General features: G+C 50.7%; 1 protein-coding gene across 5 annotated transcripts in view; it reads left to right on the forward strand.

The window, feature by feature from the left end:
- Positions 1-295: 295 nt before the first annotated feature.
- The window catches only part of IL3RA (interleukin 3 receptor subunit alpha), a 29,531-nt gene continuing 7,765 nt past the window's right edge, over positions 296-22,061 (forward strand). Inside the window, exons 1-8 of one of the 5 annotated variants that reach the window (XM_082375763.1) lie at positions 296-740; positions 1,506-1,563; positions 4,529-4,630; positions 8,392-8,502; positions 16,982-17,124; positions 19,576-19,690; positions 20,775-20,907; positions 20,995-21,173. In XM_082375763.1, the coding sequence (XP_082231889.1) occupies positions 8,427-8,502; positions 16,982-17,124; positions 19,576-19,690; positions 20,775-20,907; positions 20,995-21,173 (646 nt within the window). In that variant the 5' untranslated portion in view covers positions 296-740; positions 1,506-1,563; positions 4,529-4,630; positions 8,392-8,426. Of the gene's footprint in view, positions 741-962; positions 1,564-4,144; positions 4,631-8,391; positions 8,503-16,981; positions 17,125-19,575; positions 19,691-20,774; positions 20,908-20,994; positions 21,174-22,061 lie in introns of those variants that run through there. The other 4 variants (XM_082375764.1, XM_082375761.1, XM_082375765.1 and 1 more) reach the window with 4 other exon arrangements.

Consider the following 22,061-nt stretch of genomic DNA (forward strand, 5'->3'; position numbering starts at 1 on the left):
TGTAGGGCCACCCTCCTCCAGGGGGACCTCATCTCAGACCCTTCCGTTCACCACGTCTGCAAAGACCCTGTTTCCACATAAGGTCCCGTTCTGAGGCTCTAAGGGATGCGAATTTGGAGAGGACCGTTCACTGAGTACAGTTATTAAAAAGTGCAGCAAAGATCCACACCCCCAGCGGACGGGGAGCTGGTGGTCCCTACGTGCCGGGTCCCCCAGAAGCAGCAGCTGGGAGGGCAGGTCTGCGGGTCCCCGGGGACGCAGAGGGCACAGCTCACCCGCGCCGTGTCCGGAGCGCCAGGCCGGGACTCAGCGCAGGGCGTGTCCCCTCCTCCAGGAAGGACGCCCCGCCCCCACGGCCGGAAGCGCTTTTGCTGGGAAAGGTCAGGAGGGAAGCCCCTCCTCTCGGGAGAAGCCCGCAGGAAGCGGTCGGGGTCGCGGGGCCCAGGCTGGCCCGACCCCGAGGGCAAGGCCAGCTTCGTGCCGGGAAGTGGCCCTGGAGGGTCTCTGGGGACCTCAGAGCGCACGGGGTACCCTGTATCGCAGCCTGCGAATTTCCTTTTTTTTTCTTTAATATTTATTTATTTACTTATTTATTTGGCTGCGTCGGGTCTTAGTTGCGGCTCGCGTGTGGGATCTTAGTTCCCTGACCAGGGATCGAACCCGGGCCCCCTGCCCTGGGAGCGCGGAGTCTTAGCCACTGGACGGCCCTGGCTTCCCCGAAGGTCGTGCTCTCGGACCAGGTGATGACCACCTACGTATGGAGAACACGTGCAAAATCGAGGGACTGCCGGTTTAGAGGGGGGGGAGAGCGGGGGGAGGGGGGAGAGCGGGGCGGGGGGAGAGCGGGGTGGGGGGGGGGACGACTTCCCGGAGACATGAATTTCTCTCTGCACGTTTTTCTGGACGGAAGACTAGATACAAGTCTCCCCGTGAGAGAGAGGTTCCTGAAACGCTTCAGAGCAGGGGTGGGTGTTGGCGTCTAAACCAGAGTGGATTTGAAGTGGGTCCGGGGCCCCCCAGGGAGTGGGGATGGTGGCCCCAGGAAGGTCAGGTTCTGCCCTCAGGATGGACCCGCTGGACACAACAGGGTGTGTGAGACGCAGGCCCCAGGGTGACGGGCTGAACCCCGCCGGATATACGCGTGTGTCTGTAGTGACAGACAGACAGACGGAACGTTTTCCCTTAAATAAATAAAACACACATTTAATATTTAATGCATACGAATGTACTTATACGCCAAGGTTAATCAATAGACACTAATGCTATGTAACGTTGATGCAAACATTAATTAATGTATACCATGTAAGCCATACGTTAATGGACCTGTATGATTCTAATAATATGCTATATACATGTAGTCTCTTTTTTATTTAGTTATTATTTACTTTTAAACTTTTTCTTTTATTTTGGAGTATAGTTGATTACCAGTGTTGTGTTAGTTTCAGGTGTGCAGCAAAGTGATTCAGTTTTATATATATATATATATATATTTTTTTTTTTTCCAGATTCTTTTCCAATTACAAGTTATTACAAGATATTGAATAGAGTTCCCTGTGCTACACGGTAGGTCCTTGTTGGTTATCCATCCTATGTATAGCACTGTGTACATATATTCTCTTAAATATGTGAGCCTCCTTTGATATAAGGTGGTCCTGCAACTATTGCATCATAGAATCACAGTCACTAGTATTGGTAGCATTTTACTGTGGTGTTTGGAGGTCATGTAGCAAAAACGCGGCATCTCATCGCCAAACCCTGCCTCGTGAACGTTGCTGGGAGGATGGGAAGCCCTGGCCCCTGGATGCTAAGGATGGGAGCCCATCACTTTTATGCCCACGGGGCGCTCGAAGCTCTGTGCCGTGGCCTGCGTTCTGGGTACGCGGGTCCAGCCGGACGCCGCGTGGGAAGGGGGTTTAGGGGCTGCGTTTCTGGGCGGTGACCGTGGCCACAGGGAGGCAGCCCCCCGGGAACTGACCCACTGCATCCCGCGGGGGGCGTCCAGCCCCTCGGCAGGTCCCTAGGAGCCACCCGTCGGCCGGGAGCCCAGAGAGAGAGCGGCCGTGGGCCGTCGTCTGCCGTCCGTGCGGCCACGGGTTTCCTGGGGCGGAGGCGCCGCCCTCCTCCCCGAGCCGGCCGTGCCCCCGGGGGGCCGCGTGGCAGGTGCCAGGCGCTGGCTGGACGGGCTGCTATTCTGGTCTCTCCCGGCCCAGCTGCTCCGTGCCCTGGCCTCGCCTACTCCCTTTCCCGGTTCCCCATTTCTGTTCCCCGTAGCTCCTTCCCCACATCGCGGGCTGGATTCCAGGCGCACAACGCACGCTCTCCCGCCGCCAGCTCCCGGGTGTGTGTGGGCTTTTCTGAAATTAGTCATTGCTTGTCTGACGGCACTAAACCGCTGATGGGGACGGAGCCGCGGTCCCCGGAGTGGGCGGCCGAGGGGTCTGCGGTCCCACGGAGGGAGACGGCTCAGCACACACGCGCCCCTGGGCCTCTGTCGCCTCCTCTGGGTAGCGCCACCATCCTCCGCCTCGCCTGGTCCCGCCCCCCATCCCGAGACCCCCCCCCCCAAACACTGAACCTCAAGTCTTCTCCCGGGTTATAGGGACACTGGCGGGGCTGCGGGCGGATTTGGGGCTGTGGCCTTCGTGAAACAGACCTGTCACCGGTGGCCCCTGCGTGTCCTCTTCTCACCCCAGCTCCACACGCGCAGGGCCTCCCGTTCGCAGGGTTCCTGGGGTTTGGGCTGCTTTGGGGCTGGGTCTCCCCACGGACAGTCAGGGCTCAGCTCTTCCGGATCGGCTGAGCTGATGGGCACCTGTCCTGTGTGGCCTGGAGGCCCCGCGGTGCTTTTCTGTTGTGTCTTCCTTCTTTACTGGGGTTTTGGGCTTTTAGGGGAAAAATAAAAGGGAAGGAAGGAGAGGAGGAAGGGAGGGAGGGAGGGAAGAAAAATGGAAGAAAGAAAGAAAGATAAAGAGAGAGAGGGAGAGAGAGAGAAAGAAAGAAAGAAGGGTGGTGGGGCATCCCCCCCAGACCCAGGAGTCAGAATCCACATCTGAACGCCACCCCCTTGGCATCTGGGGGTGCACTGCCAGGAAAGGGGTCCAGCCTGGGCTCTGGCAGCCCCGTGGGTGAAGTCCACTCCGGACTGACTGTCATTCCTCAGCTTTGTCGTCCATGCCCACCCCTCCCCGGCACTGCATCTGCCTAGACGCCCGCTGCCCCTGCATCGCTGTGCTTCAGTCCCAGACGAAGAGGGACCAGCAGACAAGAGGTGTCCACCAGGAGTGGCCACTGCCTAGGATGCATTTCAGAATTGCCTCAATTCTTAGCAAGACGCTCGCCAGCCCTGAAGAGGGACGAGGGGACGGGGGTCTGGTCCTTCCCTCGGGGAGACACGGCGAGTGTCTCTCAGAGGGGCTGGTCGGCCACCAAGACTCATGCTCTGTGGGAAGTGGGCGGGCGTCACGAAGGACCCCAAGCTGCTCGGCTTGAATCCACAGACCTGCATCCTCCCCCAGCCCTGGGGACCACATGTCTGAGGTCAAGGTGTCCCAGGGCCACGCTCCCTCCGGAGGCTCCAGCGGAGGGTCCTTCCTGCCTCCTCCGGCTTCCGGGGGCGCCAGGCGTCCCTGGGCTCGTGGCCGCCTCCCTCCCACCTCCGTCCTTATGTGGCTCTGTCCTTGCTGTGTCCCTGTCTCCCGGGGGCCACCTTCTCATAAGGACAGCAGTCCCATGGGACATAGGGGCCAGCCTGTTCCAGGTGGAGCCTGTGTTACCGTAATCCATTGCACCTGTGACAGCCCTGCTTCTAAATAAATCGCGCTCTGAAGTCCAGGTGGATGTGCACTGGGGGTGGGGAGTAGACAGGAAACATTGGAGGCGACGAGAGGACCGGCCTCAAGGGAGAGGGTGGAGGGACGGGCACGTGGGGCTGGAGCTTGGGGGCGGTGACAGGCGGATGACAGGTGTAGGGCGAGGGCAGGGGGTGCCCAGGAGGGCGCGGGTGAGGGGAGGTCACCTGGGAGCAGGTTGGCAGGGGGGCCAGGCTGAGAGCTGCGTCAGTCCCGTGCGGCCAGCGCATCGGGGGCCCGGGGTCGCCCCCCTGTCCCCTTGGGCACGAGCGGTCATTCCAATGGGACCTCGGAGGAAGGGGGCCAGGGCCCCGGCCGTTCATGCGGACGGGCTTTGCCCACGACTCGGCTCCAGGAAACGGCCCCAGCCGGGGTGAATGGCGGGATGCCATCAGGGTTGTGACAAAGAGGAACCTACAAACAGAAGTGAGAACAGGAAAAGAAGACTTTGAAAGAAAGGGTGTTCCTTCCAGGAGAGCACAGAGCTGCAGTCATGTTCCTGACCCCAGACCGTAATTCCGAGTCGAGGCGTGCGGAGGGCTCGTGGACCTGGTCATGCCCTCAACACATTCTCCCCTCCTCCCCCGCTCGCTGGGGCTTATTTTTTAGGGGTGAGGCTGCCCCCCGAGGCTATAAAAACACTGATGAGAGAAAAACCACGGTTCTTTCTCTTTTGGGAGGCGGCCTGCAGCACAGCCGAGGCTCGGGACCCGCCCCCAGGCCAGCCGGACCAGCACCAGGAGAGGCTGCCTGTCTCCGGCCAGACCGCGTTCTCATCCCAGGTAAGACCCCGGGCCGGGCTGAGGGGCGCAAGGCGGGCAGCCTCATCCACTGCTGTCCCTGGAGACTCAGTACTGACCGCCAGCCCCGGGGGCGGGGGGTGGGGACCCCCAGCATTTGAACGCAGCTCGTGGCAGCTGAGATGTGTCATCCGGGGCAGCACACAACGGATTCAAAGCCTTTATGGCCGAGGAGGACGCCGAGTGTCCCACTGACCCCGGTTACGGGATCCGACAGCGGTGTCACCCGGTACTCAGCGGGGCGCCCGGGGCGTCTTGACCGCCTCTGTGTCCTGCGCCGGGGCTTAGGCGTTGGCCAAACGGATGAACTGGACCGAGTGGCCTTCCCCGGACGAGAGGCCCCCCCTAATGACAGTGCCCCCAACTCTCGCAGGCTCCCGTTTGCCCCCAGACCCAGGCAGGCGAGCTGCCGGGGTGCAGAGCCCCAAGGCCCCTTGTCTCGCCCCTATCCTGCTGAGCCCAGCCCCATCCCCGGCCTCCAGGGGCCAAGCCCCTTCCCTTCGCGATCTGGCGGCAGCAGGATACGACGATGATCCTCGTGCACCGTGGGTCCCCAGAGGACGTGAACTTCTGCGAGCGAGGAGGGGTGCCTGTGGGTGGGCTCAGTGTCTCGAGGCTGGAGCCGTCTGTACCTGTGGGGCTCGGCTCACCTGAGCGGACTCCGGGAACAGACACCCACCCCTGCCTCGGCACCCACGGGGGCCTGTCTTCATCAAGGAAAGAGGAGCCCGAGGCCGTGCTCGTCCGGTATTTGGTCACAGTTCTGATCGTTTTCTCCCCGTGGATCTGTTGCTTGGGCCCTTCGTCAGCCCGGCATTAAACTGCTCTGGGTCGTGAGGCTTGGCTTGGAGGCGCCCTCCTGAAGCTTTGTGCCCGATGCCTTGCCCTCCTCCCCCTAATCCCTTTATTACAAATGGATTGTTTGGCATCTGTCCTGGGATGCTTCCCCGTGATGGGCAGTTCTGGATCTGACCCGCTGCCTTGCCCTGGAAAGGGGTCTCTCGGGCTTCCCCCCACCCAGTTTAGCAAGAAGGATGCTGGGTGTCGGCTTCTGCTGTCAAATTTGTGTGAAACTTGGCACTTTTGGGGGACCAGGTCAGTCCTGGGGAATCTTGTGGGAGCCCCAGACCTGGACGGGGGAGCAGGTGAGACCCCAGATGGATGGAGTCTGGGTTGGGTCTCATGATAAGGGTGCTAGACAGACCCTGAATGAGGTAGGGTGCGTCCTGGGCCCCCTCCTCCATCCCAGCCAAGATGCTCCAGGTGGGATGGCGGGGAGTGGGGGTCAGGTCTTTGGGTGACCCTGACCGGCACAGAGAGCCTGTGGCCCTGCTGAGGGTGTGGCCCCCGAGGCAGCTGAGGGTCCAAGGCTCTGCTTGGGTGGCAGCCCCGGGCCGGCCTCCAGGCGCCAAGGGCATTTGCATGAGTGACTCAGGTGGGTGGGGGGCGAATGGGTGGGGTCCACGGGGAGACCCTGCCGCTGGGGCCCGGAAGGTGCAGAAGATGGACCCCCGGGGGAGGGTCCAGGAGAGCCGGCCTGCAGAGGGGGGCTTCATGGGGACCTGGGGAACAACTCTGGCGGGAATGATGAGACAGCACGGGATTTAGTGACCGTAACTCGGTCTGTTCAGGAAACTCTGCGTTGTACTTCATGCTCTTAACTAAACTTCCTTCCACTGTTTCGTGAGCCCAGTGTTTCCTCGGGCTGCGTGGAGGGTGCTCTGGGTTCTGGGATGGGGCTGGAGCCAAGGGTGAGCTCATACCCCCGGGCGGGAGATTTTTTGAGAGGCTGACACACACGCACACACACACACACAGGCATGCATGTACACGTGCACACGCAGACACACAGACCTGTGTAATGTGTGCACAAGATACAGAGACACGTATGCATACACAGCACACACAGAGACACATAGACACATGTGATGTGTGCACACACATGCGTGCATGTGCATATAGAGACATGCAGTGCACACAGATGCATATACAAGACGCAGAGATATACACACAGATACACACGTGCACACACATGCATACACAGCGCAAGGCACATAAACACAAGGAATATGTGCACACGCGTACACATCCACACAGGCATGCGGTATACGCGGATGCATACACACTGCACACACATGCGCACATGCATATACATACATGCACACACATGCACACATGCATATACACACATGCACACACATGTGCACATGCATATACACACTGCACACACATGCGCACATGCATATACACACTGCACACACATACGCACATGCATATACACACACGCACACAGTGCACATGCACATACACACTGCACACACGTGCACATGCATATACACACATGCACACATGCGCACATGCATATACACATATGCACACACACGTGCACGTGCATACACACACGCACACACGCGCACGTGCATATACACACACGCGCACATGCATATACACACGCACACACGCGTGCACATGCATATACACACATGCACACACGCGTGCACATGCATATACACACATGCACACACACGCGCACATGCATATACACACTGCACACACACGCGCACATGCATATACACACATGCACACACGCGCGCACGTGCATATACACACTGCACACACACGTGCACGTGCATATACACACATGCACACACATGCGCACATGCATATACACACGCACACATGCATATACACACATGCACACACACGCGCACATGCATATACACACTGCACACAACACGCACATGCATATACACACATGCACACACACGCGCACATGCATACACACACATGCGCACATGCATATACACACACGCACACACACGTGCACATGCATATACACACACGCACACACACGCACACATGCATATACACACTGCACACACACGCGCACATGCATATACACACACGCACACACGCGTGCACATGCATATACACACATGCACACACGCGCGCACGTGCATATACACACTGCACACACACGTGCACGTGCATATACACACATGCACACACATGCGCACATGCATATACACACGCACACATGCATATACACACATGCACACACACGCGCACATGCATATACACACTGCACACAACGCGCACATGCATATACACACATGCACACACGCGCGCACATGCATATACACACATGCACACACACGCGCACATGCATATACACACATGTGCACATGCATATACACACACGCACACACGTGCACATGCATATACACACGCACACACACGCGCACATGCATATACACACTGCACACACACGCGCACATGCATATACACATGCACACACGCGCACGTGCATATACACATGCACACACGCGCACGTGCATATACACACATGCACACACACGTGCACGTGCATATACACACATGCACACACATGCGCAAATGCATATACACACACGCACACACACGTGCACATGCATATACACACATGCACACACATGCGCACATGCATATACACACACGCACACACACGTGCACATGCATATACACACTGCACACATGCATATACACACACACACGTGCACATGCATATACACACACGCACACATGCATATACACACACGCACACACGCGTGCACATGCATACACACACATGCACACACACGTGCACATGCACGGGCGGCTCCCCTCCCAGAAGCAGCTCCCTGCCCTCTGAGCAAGACACCCCCTGGGGGGCTCAGCCCCCTCCCTGCAGCCACCTCATGCGGCCCCTGTCTCTTCTCCTCCAGCTGGCGCCCACCCTCCTGAGGGAGCTGCCTTGGCCATGGCTTTCGTCTGGCTGGCGGTGTTCCTGGTGGCGTTCCTGGTGCCCGTCTCCGGCCTGCTGCCACTGGACCACGGTAGGAAAAGCTGGAGGAAAAGCCACGTGCTGTCTGTGGGTCCCTGGGGCTGTGTTGTTTTTCAGTGACACTGTTTACGTTGGGGTCGCGGTCGAGCCACTCAGCTGCCATAAGAGACAGTACAGACACTTCCCATGTAACCTTCCCCTCAGTCACCCTGGCGGGTCCATCTTGCAAAACTGGTACCTCACAGCCAGGACGTTCATCCTGATACGGTCAAGACACTACATCCAGAGCTCTCGGTGTAGCTAGGGCGCTGGGACCCATCAGTTTTCTCGGATTTATTATCACCCTTTCTCTGGGTCGGAAGCAGCCCGTGCAAACATTAGGGTGATGGGTTGAACTCTGTCCTCGCCAAATTCATGCGCTGAAGTCCTAACGAACAGAACCTGTCAATGGGAGTTATTTGGAAATAGGGTCTTTACAGACGTCCTTGAGTTAAGATGAGGTCATGTGGGTGGATCCTCATCCAGAACAATGGGTGTCCTTATAAGGAGGGGAGATGTGGACCCAGGCATGGACACAGGGAGAAGCCAGGTGGTGACAGAGGAGAGATTGGGGTGATGCCGCCACAAGTGCAGCAACGCCTAGGACTGGGGCGGGGCAGCCCCCAGAAGCTGCAGGGATTCCCCAGCTGGAACGGAGTCCCCCGCTGAGCCTCTGGGAGGAACCAGTCCTACAGCATCCTGGTCTCCGGGACTGGGAGGTATAAATCCAGGTGTCCTAAGAGATGCGTCGTCTGGAGCTTGGACACGCAGGTGAGCAACGAGTAAGACGCGTTTGGGGCAACTCCGTCCTGTTTTTCTCACGTTCGTCACGGAGACTTATGGGGGGTAGGGTGCAAACCAGGGTCTCCGTGGCGTCCAGGAAGTCCCCACCATCTTCAAGCATGATGGTGATGGATAGGAAACAATTCACGACGTGATAGAGAAGTTCGACAGCGACATTCGATAAGGAGGTGAAACGACAGTGATGGAGATCCTGAAGCTGCCGTGCCCACCTCTGACTGTCAGGGTCCGGCTGACTTCGGGTGACAGGTGTGGCCGGGAGAGAGTATCCCAGGTGGGGTGGGGTGAAGAGCCAGTCTGCCGCTGGTGGAGAGCACCCACCACCTTGCAGCAGAACCCCCAAGGGGAGCCACGCCCTCGGCCCCGGGGTGCGGAGAGTCTGCGTCTCCTGGGCGCCCAGTAGTGAGGGCGCCCAACTCGGGGTGCAAAGACCGGGGTGCTTACAGGAGTACAAGAGATACGGTGCCCTCCAGGCGGGCCTGCTGCCTTGGGGAGGGTCTGCAGAGAAGCCCCTCCCATCAGGACTTGGCTGAGCGACGGGGGGACCCGGGACGGTGACCAAGGGGGTGATGTGCACCTCAGCCTCCCGTCTAGCTTGCGCAACACGCACACGGGGAGCAGAGCTTCAGGCGACAGCAGCAGAGCCGGTACACCGGCTCCCCGTGGGTGCTGGGTGCTCGCGTCGGGCACGGCGCCCTGCGCTGCCGTGGGGGCCACAGCGTTGCCTGACCGTGCGAAGTTCGTTCCTTCCTCAGAGAGCGGTGGAGTTCAGATGGGGTGTGTGCGCGCGCGCGTGCGTGTGTGTGTGCGCGTGCGTGTGTGCGTGCGCGCGCGTGTGTGTGTGCGTGTGTGTGTGCGCGCGTGCGTGTGTGTGTGCGTGTGTGTGTGTGCGTGCGCGCGCGTGTGTGTGTGCGTGTGTGTGTGGGCATAGGTATCATTCTTCTGGGGGCTGCTGGCTTACTCAGCTCAGGCTGCCTTAACAAAATAGCTTAGTCTGGAGGACTTAAGTGACATACATTTATTTATCCCAGTCCTGGAGACCAGACGTCTGAGGTCAAGGTGTCCCAGGGCTGCGCTCCCTCCAGAGGCTCCAGGGGAGGGTCCTTCCCGCCTCTTCCAGCTTCTGGGGGCTCCAGGCGTCCCTGGGCTCGTGGCCGCCTCTCTCCTGTCTTCACAGGGGGTTCTCACCGTGTGTGTCCCTGAACCCAAATTTCCCCTCTTAATAAGGACGCCAGTCGGATTGGGTTAGGGCCACAGTATGGCAGCGGGACCTCATCTTAATTAATTACATCTGCACTCACCCTATTTCCAGCTAAGGTCCCATTCTGAGGTTAGGACTCCAGCATGATTTGGGGACGGCTGGGGAAAGGACACAGTTCAGTCCATCCCAGGTGGCTCTGTTCCATGTACAGACCCCGGATCCTTACATAGGGATGGACCCGGGAGGCTCCATCATCTCCTTGGAGGAGTTCGTAGGAGGATCACGCGGGAGTGTTTAGAGGTCTGAGCTAAAAGGACCACACGTTGCTTCTGTCCATTTCCTGGACTCCAAGTCAGTCACGTGGCCGCACCTGGTGACCAGAGGGGCCGGGAGAAGCAGGAGTCTGGGAGGGGAGGGGGCTTTCTCCACGTCTGAGGCTCCCACCCCCGCCTCCTGTCTTTGTCTGCCCCTCTTGTTCTGGGCTGCGGCCGCTGCCACCTTTGTGGCGACTCCAGGCCCATGGGTATTCTGGGGTCACTGACCACAGGCGGGAAGTGAGTAGCTTTCTAGGAGCCAAAAGCTGAAGGAAGCAGCGTGTTGTACAGTTCTAACATTTCCCCCCAAAGCGCCCTAAAACTACAACGTTGGTCAAAGCGCATTAGAGGGGCCACGGGTACAGGACACGGTGGAATAGAAGCGTTGAAACCAGACACCTTGTCTTGTTCGGATCATACGGAGAAGTGGTTAGTCTTTCCCTACTGAGTCTGAATTAGCGCCAGGATTTTCATAGGTTTATCAGGGGAAGGACGTTTTCTCCATGTCTAGTTTGCTGCGAGTTTTTAACCCCAGAGGGGTGTTAAACATTGTCAAGATGGTTTCCTGCTTCTATTGAGAAGATCACCAGTTTTCTGTTAAAGGGGCAAATTATAGTGATGGTTAAAATAACCTTGCATTCCTGGAGTAAATCCCTTGAGTCAGGAGGTGTTACCACTTTTATACTTTACCTGACTTTATGTGCTAGTATTCTGTGAAGGAATTTTGTGTCTAGGAGTATAAGGCATATTGGGCTTTCGTTTACTTTTAATGTTTTGATTTTGGTATCGGGATAACGCTGGCCTCATAAAGTGAGTTAGAACATGTTTCCTGCCTTTCCTTTGTTTTTGGAAAGTTTCTGCACATTGTTACTATTTCTTTTTTAAATTGCTGGTGGAATTCAGCCGCAAAGCCATCTGTGCCTGATGCTTTCTTTTGGGGAAGATTTTTCATTATATATTCTATTCCTTTAATACTTACAGGGTTATTCAGGTTTGCTGCTTATGTCAGTACTGCTAATGTGTGTCTTTCAAGAAGCTGGTTCATGTCATACATTGTTGAAGGTATTGGCATAACTCTTGTTCAAATTACCCGCAATTCTTCTTTCAGTGTCTTTCAGGATGTGTATCAGTGTCCCCTCTTTCATTGCTAAAATTGGTCTGTTTTTGTTTTTTTCTTGATCCAGTGTAGCGAGAGAGAGGTTTTTCAATTATATTGTCTCTTGTATAGAACCAGCTTTTGGTTTCCTTGACAATCTATATAGTTTTTCCATTTTCTTTTTCACTGATTTTTTTTTTTGTTCCCTTTATTTTTTTTAGGGATTTTGCTTTAGGTTTAATTTGTTCTTCTTTCTCTGACGTCTTCATGTGGAAACTGATTCTTGAATTTAAACTCTTTTTTTTGTTTTGTTTTGTTTTTGTTGTTGTTGTTTTTTTTTTAAAGGTATGGCTGAGATGGTTTATTTTATTTTATTTTATTTATTTATTTACGTCTGTGTTGGGTCTTCGTTTCTGTGCGAGGGCTTTCTCTAGTTGCGGCGAGTGGGGGCCACTCCTCATCGCGGTGCGCGGGCCTCTCACCATCGCGGCCTCTCTCGTTGCGGAGCACAGGCTCCAGACGCCCAGGCTCAGTAGTTGTGGCTCACGGGCCCATTTGCTCCGCGGCACGTGGGATCTTCCCAGACCAGGGCTCGAACCCGTGTCCCCTGCATTGGCAGGCAGACTCTCAACCACTGCGCCACCAGGGAAGCCCCGAATTTAAACTCTTTATTCCTAACATAAACATTTAATGTTGTAAATTTCCCTGTAAGCGTTGCTGTAGTTGCATCGCCCTTTTTTTTTTTGTTTGCTTTCATTTTCATTCAGTTCAAAATATTCTCTACATTTCCTGTGATTTCTTCTAGGACGCACATGGTACTTTATCAGTATGTCATTTTGTTTGCAAATATCTGGTGTGTTCCAGATTTTAAAAGACTGATCTTGAATTTAATCAAGAGAGAATTGTAGTCAGAGAATATATACACAGTGAATGATTTAAACCTTTTTAAAAGGACTGACACTCCCCATGCCAGTACACGGTCTATTTTGAGAATCTTCTGTTTGTACTTGATAAAAAGGTGCATGCTGGGGTTTCCCTGGTGGTCCAGTGGTTAGGACTCTGCACTTCCACTGCAGGGGACGCGGGTTCCAGCCCTGGTCAGGGAACTAAGATCCCGCAAGCCGTGCGGCTCGGCCCCCCCTAAAAAAAAACAAAAAATAAAGTGCACCCTGCGGTCATTGGTTAGAATGTCCCAACAATGTCAATTAGGTCAAATTGTTGATATTTTGTTCAAGTCCAGTATATCCCTCCTGTTTTCTGTCTGTCTGTTCTGTCTATTAGAGAGGGGGGTGGTGCTTATGCCTCATGTATTTTGAAAATGACTCTTTGGGAGCACATATATTAGGATGAATTGGCCACTTAATCACTTGAAATGGTCCCTTCTTACCCCTGGAAATAAAATCCTGGGATAAAATCCTAGGTTTTATGCAATTAGAGTTTGCATAAAATATGCTTTCCTATTATTGCCATTTAAACTATATTTAAAGCACCTTTCTTGCAGACAGCATACTGTGGGGTACTTTTAAAATCTAGTCTGACAAACTTTCCTTCTCACTGGAGTGTTTAGACCATTTGCATGCAATGAACTTATTAATATGATTGAGTTTAATTCTACCATTTTGCTATTTGTTTGCTGGGTTTTGTTTTTTGTTTTTTTTTCAGTTTTCCTTTTTTTTTTTTTTTTTGCCCCTCCTTTCCTGACTTCTTTTCAGTTACTTCTTTAGTGCTTTTTCTGTTTTTGTTTTTTTCTCTACCATTGGCTTTTGGGCTAGCCCTCTTTGTTCCATTGCTTGTGTGGTTCCTCTGGGATGATTCATTCAGTACATACTATCTTCAGATAATGTTTTTCTACTTCACATAGAACATAGGAATCTCAAAACAGTATACTTTTACTTCCTGCCTCATCCTTTATGCCACGTCACACATGTACCTCTACATCCCTATAAGCCCACAATACACAATACAATATTTTTCTTTTAAAGAATTATCTTTTTAAAACATTAAAAAATGGGAAAGTTTTACACGTTTGCCTACATTTTTACTATTTCTGGTATGCTTTTGTTGCATCTCTGCTCACCTTGTTTCCACATTCCTTCGTGAGTTTCCATCTGGTGATTTTTCCTTCAGCCAGAAAAGCCTTTGTTACTTTAACATTTCTTACAGACCTGCTCTTCTGGCAAACAAACAAACAAATAAAAAAATACAAAAAAAACCCTTCCACTTTTTGTTACTATAAAAAGTCTTTATATTTCACCTTCCATTTATCGCTAAGATATAGATTCTAGGTTGACCAGGATTTGTATTGTTTTCTTGCAGCATTTGGAGAAGTCGTTCTGTTATCTTCTGTCTCCCTTTGTTTCTAAAGAGAAATCAGCAGAAATTCTTATCTTTGTTCTCTGATAGGTGCTGTGTCTTTTTTCCGTTGGTTTTTTTAAGGTTTTCTTGATACCACTTTTTAAAAAGGCATTTGAGGATGATGTGTCTTAGTGTTTGTGCTTGTTTATTTGTGTGCTTGTTGGTACATGTGTGTCTGTGTATCCTAGGTAGGGTTTTTGAGCTTCCTGGGCCTGTAGGTTTATAATTTTCATTAAGTTAGGAAAATGTTTGGCCATAATTTCTTCAAATATTTTTCTTTGGGGGCTTCAGCGTAGATCGTTTCCATTGTTTTCCAGTTCATCCAAGTGAATTTTTTCATCTCAGATGCTATATGTTCTACCTCTAAAAATTCTGTTTGGTTCTTCCTTTATATCTTCCATTCCTCACTGCATAGTGTTCATGTTTTCCTTCAAGTCTTCTAACATATTTATAATGGCTGTTTTAATGGACTTCTCTGTTAATTTCATCATCGGCCACTTTAGGGGACGATTTCTATGACCTGATATTTCTTCTGGTCACAGCCAACACATTCCTGCTTCTCTGCGTGTCTAGTAATTTTTTATTGGGTGCTGGATATTGTGAAGGAGGGGTTGGTGAGGGTCTGCTTTGGTTGCCTTCTTTAAAGATGGTGAGTTTTGTTTCAGCAGGCCATTCCTTTATTGGTGGGTCGCCTTGTTTTGAAGCTTTTTCAAGGTGAGTCACCTTTAGTTTTTTCTCTCCAACAACGAAGGCATGACTCTTCTGGGGTCTTTACTGACTTCTCAGTGTTCAGCAAGGAATCTCCACCTTGTCCCGTTGGACTGTGAATGTCTCCCACCCCAAAATACACTCTCAGAATTGTTCGTCTTAGTTTTCAGAAAGTCTAAAAATAGTTGGTTTATATATTTGGCCCAGTTTTCGAGGGGCTTATGGTGAGAGATACATCTGAGACTACTTTATCATGACTGGAAGAGTATTTCCCACCATCTGTAGTTTTTCAAAAGCTCTAGGGTTGAGAACACTATGTCCCTTTTCTTTCAGAATACCGGAGGGTTACGAGTATATTGCAGTAAACACTCTTATGTGTACTTGCATTGATTTTGGTTCATTTTGTCTTTACAGATTTGCTTTTACTTTCTTCTTTTTGCACTAAAGTTCTTTTTTATTTGTGAGCACATCTGTAATTGGGTGGATAATGACCACTCTAAAGGAGCATAGGTAGATTTTATGGAAAACATAGTGACAGAAAACTCCCTTGTTATGTTATTTAAACATATATGTACTTAGTTACATAAATATATATAATTTTATATATGTACATTTCATATTAGATTATGAAGATTCTTTAAAAATTTTAATTTTAAAATAATTAAGGTTGTAAATAAAGTTATAAAAATTAAAACCAAACTAAAATGTAATAAGAATACGCTAAAACTCATATTTTCTACTGCATCACTCATAGCTGCTTTAATGATATTTACTGTTGTTTTGGAAGAAGTGAATATAAATTCTGAGGCATAAGAATCCAGTAAAAATTACATTTTCACTCGTAAGAAATTTCCCTAGGGAAGTTGTTTTTTAAGGAATACATTATCCTTATAGGTTGGGAGGCCGTAATGCCAGAAACCAAGATATTCATAGGGTTCGGTCTTGCTTGTCAAACGAAGGTTGTTGAGCCTGAGAAGTGGTCACAGTGCTTGCGGTTTATAAACAGTCATTTCTGCGAAATCCTCTCAATGAGGGGTCACAGATAACAGCTGAAGAAATGTCTGATGGACCTTTACAGCTTTGAGTTGTTGGCCCTATGTGATTGCTTCATGAAGCAAGTCACTGATAAAACACGTGGAATCCTTTGGTCTGCATACTCCTGACCTCCGTTCCCATTGACAGCATCATACGAATATGTATGTGCTTTGATTACACTTCAAAATGTATTTAGATGTATGCATTTTGGGTGATTTTCCAAGAAGATGAGAATTCCTCTGGCACTCTGTGTAAGCACATAAATATCATTGTGTAATGATGTCTCCTACTTTATGAAAATATATATTCCATTATATATAATTGTATATAAGTTTATATATTTTTATATATTACATCTCATATATGCATGGTATATATTACATTTAGAAATATATTACATTAAAATTTATATATTTTTAATATATCACATTAAAATTTCTTTTTTTTTTTTTTAAGATTTTTTTGATGTGGACCATTTTTAAAGTCTTTATTGAATTTGTTACAATACTTCTTCTGTTTTATGTTTTGGTTTTTTTGGCCCCGAGGCATGTGGCATCTCAGCTCCCCAACCAGGGATCGAACCCGCACCCCCTGCATTGGAAGGCAAAGTCTTAACCACGGGACCGCCAGGGAAGTCCCTACATTAAAATTTCTATTGCAACTTGCAAAGCATTCCAAAATCTCAGTCTGTAGAGCAGACACTGAGCCAACTCTCTAAGCCTGAATTGGTTTTCAGTGAAAACGGCCTTCTTTGACATACATGGTTAAGAAAGGTACACTTCACGTCAACGCGGACGGCAGAAGTGATCTGCTTTTCTGACTTTCTTCCCCCATTGTTGGGAGGGTGAGCTGGTGAGGTCACTAAGGTGCTGCAGATTCGGGGCCTCTGCCCGCTCCAGGCAAACGCTTCTCCGTGTGGAACTCACCTTCCCGAGGGGTAACCGAGTAGGACAAAGTTTAAGCGTTGTGTGCCTCTCTCCAGACTCTTACCCTATAGACATTTCCGATCCAGACCCGCCGATTAAGAACCTAAGGATGGAGCCAGAAAGAAAAAGATTGACCTGGGACCTCCATGGAAACGTTTCCGAAATTATGTGTTTCATCAATTCAAAATTTTTCACTAAGGTAAACCGTCTTCCCTGTACTTAGCGTCACAGAGACACGGGTTCTACTCCTGGGCTCAGCTGTGGAATGTGGGGTCCTTTACGGGCACTGCGGCTTGGGGCTCCTGATCTGTAAGACATCCAGAATGGTACCCACCGGACAGGGTTGGTGAGGAAATGGGCTGAGATACTGCAGGTAGAGAACCAAGCCCAGTTGAAAGTGAGACCTCGGGAGACACTGTGCCCCTCCAACACCCCCTGCCCCCCACTCAAATCCCCTCCTGTATCAGAGGGTTCGGAGGGCGTGAGAACCGTGACACGTCTCATGGGCAGGCCGTGGTGGGAATTCCAACCGTTGAGCATAGGCTTCATGAGAAGGATGCACCTGTCAGCGTCCTTGGGAAGAACCGTGGTTCCCTCAGGTTACTCTCAACTGAGCACAATGCACGTCACACCCCATGGTAGCCTGCTGGGGCTGCTGTTGTAACAAAGCACCGCACACGGGGCGGCGTGAACCACAGGCATGTGTGTCTCCCCGCCCTGGAGGCTGGAGTCTGAGACCCAGGTGTGGGCAGGGCTGGTTCCTCCCGAGGCCTCTCTCCTGGGCGTGTGGACGGCCGTCTCCTCCCTGTGTCCTCACGCGGTCGTCCCTCTGTGTGTGTCTGTGTCCTGATCTCCTCTTCTTATAAGGACACCAGTCCTATGGGATCAGAACCCACCCTAATGACCTCATTTTACTTTCATCCCCTCTTTAAAGACCCCAACTCCAAATGCAGTTCCATTAAGGGTTTGGATTTCAATATATGAGTTTTTTTGGGGGGGGTGTAGGGTACAATCCAGTTCATGACAAACCCCATGGGATTTTAGTGGAGCTTGGCCAGTTGACCCTAAACTCTATCTGCAAGAACAGATGTTGCAGAAGAAGCAAGAAAGTTTGATAAGGAAGGCTAGCAATTAAGAACTTGCCCTCCCAAGTATCAAAATGTACTAAGAAGCTACCATCGTCCAAAGAGAGGTGTTGGCCTGAGAGGGGTGGGGTGGATTAAAGGAACACAACAGTCCAAAAACAGAAACAATCCAAAAACAGAAATCCAAAAACAGAAAAACAGAAAACAGGCATTTGGGGGAATTTCTTACATCATTAAGAAAATAGTTCCAATCAGTGGAGAAATGACAGTCTATAGAATAAACGGTACTCGCCCAGTTTCCAGAAGGGACTGAAATTGAGGACTTCCCTGGTGGTCCAGTGGGTAAGCCTCCTTGCTCTTAATGCCGGTGGCCCGGGTTTGATCCCTGGTCGGGGAACTAGATCCCACATGCCGCAACTAAAGATCCCTCACACCGCAACGAAGATCCCACGTGCCTCAACTAAGACCCGGCGCAGCCAGAATAAATAAATAAATAGGACTAAAATTAAGTTGGATGATTCCTTCACACACTACATCAATAGAAATCAAATATATTAAATATATATTTAAATGAATGTATATTAAATATCAAGCCAATTTTTTAACGGCTCAAGTAGAAGCCAATATAGCAGACAATTTCAAAATATGGGACCCTCTTGAGATTCCCTCGTATGCTGTATCTGCATCCTTGGGTGGTGGTGACCACAGTTTGCTCCCTCGAGGACAAGGACCACTCAATTCTCAAGCCTTCTTTTTGCTTCTCAAATTTTCCTGCCTCTTTTCTGTTTTCTTTTTCAACTGTTTTTTAAAGCAATACCTGCACAGAGTTTAAAGAGGAAAATAGTCGTACAGGGTTCGTTATGACAAAGTAGCAACTTTTCGGTGAGACATCACTTTTGACCTTTTTACACCTGGCGCTGTTGTTCTAGACCTCTGCATCTCTATATAACACAGATTCTTGATTCATTCAGTTTAGCCAAAATGTGTTGATTTTTCTCCTAAGGGACGGGAGGCTTCACTCTCTATTTCCTCCCCCCAACTCACCTCCCCAGCAGTTGCCATCCTCGGCTTACACTCTCTCCTCTCTCGACAAATATTCAGTTTATTCTAACCACATACACACTATTCACACCTGAGCCATGTGGTTAATGGGGATTTTTCTTTCCTTTCTTACACAAATGTTTGTTTCTCCTGAATTTAATAATTTCCGTTTCCTTAAGGTTTTATCTGTTTGCCCAGTTTGTCCATCACTACTTTACCATCACATTCTTGGCCAAATGGCTAAACGTCTTCTCAAAATATCAAGGCATTCTGCCAACTCTGTCTTAGAACCTTCTAGGATATTTTTTCCTTTTGGTGAGTGATTTCCTCATTTTCATCTCCCTCTCTCTCTCTCTCTCTCTCTCTCTGCATGAATACTGAGATTCCGGCTTTGGATGTTGAGGAAAACTAAAGAAAACCTATAGTTTTCTTTCTTTCTTTCTTTCTTTCTTTTTTTTAATCTAAAGTCTCAGTGTTTTATTAGTTCTCCCCTAATTATGAACAGATTGCTATGTCTCTCTCAGGCACAGAAAAGCACGTATTGCAGTATTCCTGACTTGTCATGCCAAGCGACAAACTACAGCATCAGGGTGACCAAAGGTCAGCCATTCTCCACGTGGATTCAGTATCCTAGTCAAGGTGAGGGGGAGATGCTCTTTCGGGGTTTCCTTTGCTTTCAATCATCGTTAGTGCTCCGAATACCAAAATAATGCCTTTTACCTTGGATGGGTCTCCAGGGACATAGCTTCGTGGAAAAAAGACCATCTCGGAGGGTCTCATGCAATTTCGTGCACGGCACCTGCCTGAATGAACAGAACTGTAGAAACAGAGAGCAGTTTTGTTGTTGTTGTGTTTTTCGGTTTTTGCTTTTTTGTAGTTTGAGAACAGAGTTTTATCATTTTCCTCATGCCAAGCAAACAAATTGATCCCATATACAGTTTGGACAAAGAGAACACCAGTAGCAAGTCTGAACATTTCTTGCGCTCTTTGTCAGGAAGTTGTAATATCACAAAACTGTGCTCTTCTGAGAATGGGAAAACGAGGAAGATAAACTCTGGCTCCAAATTGTTGGAAATGCAGTTTATGTTGTTGGATTTTTCTTTTCCCCTTGCATTAAAAAAAAAAAAAAAAAAAAAGTCTTTCACGACTCTAGCTGATCCAGGTTTCACCCACAATATGTTACTTCTTAAAAATAGGGTTCTGATGGCAACGGACTTTAGCTGAGGAGTAGGCAAAGAGAAAGGTAATAAGAGAAAGAGAGTTCCTGAAGGACTGTTGGGCGTTTCTTAGGGTCAGGGTTAGGTGGGCAGGGCTGGGGACGGGAGGCGTCCGGTGAGGGTACATAGGGCCCCGGGGGGGCGGGCCACGGGCGGGGAGCCTTGCAGGGACGGGAGTTGTTACCATTGCAGAAACGGTAAGCGCTACACGGACGTCTCTATTATTTCTTAGAACCGCGTGAGAATTCACAAGGGTCGCTAAAAAGGGACTCACTTTAAAACAATTTTTTAAAAAATTTTATTGACGTAGAGTGATTTACATCGTTGTGTTAATTTCTGCTGTCCAGCAAAGTGACTCGGTTATACGTAAATATTCTTTTTCATATTCTTTTCCATGATGGTTTATCCCAGGATATTGAATATAGTTCCTTGGGCTCTACAGTAGGACCTTGGTGTTTATCTGGGACTCAGTTTTTTTTTTTTTCCCCTCTTCTTTGCAAGCCCAGAAGGGAATCCCAGGGCGGCTGCAGAAAACCTGACCTGCTGGGTTCACGACGTGGACTTCCTGACGTGCAGCTGGGCGGTGGGCCGGGAGGCCCCGAGGGACGTGCAGTACAGTCTCTACCTGGAGAACCTAGAGTAGGTGTGACCTTGGGCTCGCCGGGGCTCCCCCGGGCTGGGGCGGGGGCTTCAGGGCCGCTCATGACCCAGCCCCACTCCTCACAGCTCCTGTGAGAAGTGGCCGTGCTCCCAGTACACAGCAGATGAGCAAGGGACAAACGTCCAGTGCCGTTTTCACAACATCTCTGTGTTATCCAAGGATCAAACCCGTTTCCTGGTGAACGGCACCAGCAGTGGCTCCAAAATCCCCTGCTCTGAAACGAGCGATAAATTAGCCAAAATCGGTGAGTAGGAAAACGTGACGCCTTCTTCGTGTGCCGCACTTGGGTCGAAGATGCCGCTTGCTGTCCTGCAACCGAATACCCCGGGCTGGGGGCTTAGATAGCGCACTCGTCTCCCACAGTCCGGGGGGCTGGGAGTCGGAGATCGCGGCGTGGGCACCTCAGTTCCTGGCCAGGCCCTCTTCTGGCTTGCGGGTGGCTCTGGGTTTGCTGTGTCCTCACACAGTGGAGAGCGAGCTCTGGTGCCTCTTCCCCCCGCTTCTTTTTTATTCTTATTTCTTATTGGGGTAGAGTTGTCTTACAATGTTGTGTTAGTTTCTACTGTGCTGCGAAGTGAGCTGGAGTTCCCTGTGCTGTAGGGCGGGTTCTCACTAGGTATCTATGTTACACATCTTAGTGTACGTATGTCCGTCCCAATCTCCCAATTCATCCCACACCCCCTTGCTCTGATTATAAGGGTACTGATCCCATCATGGGGGCCTCACCTTCAGGACCTCATCTAACCCCGATTATGTCCCAAAGGCCCTGCCTCCAAAACCGTCCCACTGGGCGTCAGGGCTTCCGCGCGTGAATCTGGGGAGACACAGATGCCTAGCTCATAGCAGCTGCTCTGTGTTCCCTGGACCTAAGGAAGCATTTCCAGAACGCACCTCGCAGGTGGCTCTGTGCCCCCCGTCCACCGAGGACAGCTGCACCTTGAGGCTGGGGGTCTCACGCGGGTCGCCCCTCTCCAGGCCCTGTGTTCAGAAATAGCTCAAAAATAGTTGTTCTTCTTTGAATCTTTCGACTGCAGGTTTTCAGAACACAAAACCCATCCTAGCAAAGCTCTGTCAATATTTTTTTCCTTTACATTAGACACCCCCCTGCCCCCCAAATTATGACAGCTTCAAG

The sequence above is a fragment of the Balaenoptera borealis genome (genome assembly GCF_965194805.1).
Source record: "Balaenoptera borealis genome assembly, chromosome: X".
Lineage (NCBI taxonomy): Eukaryota > Metazoa > Chordata > Mammalia > Artiodactyla > Balaenopteridae > Balaenoptera > Balaenoptera borealis.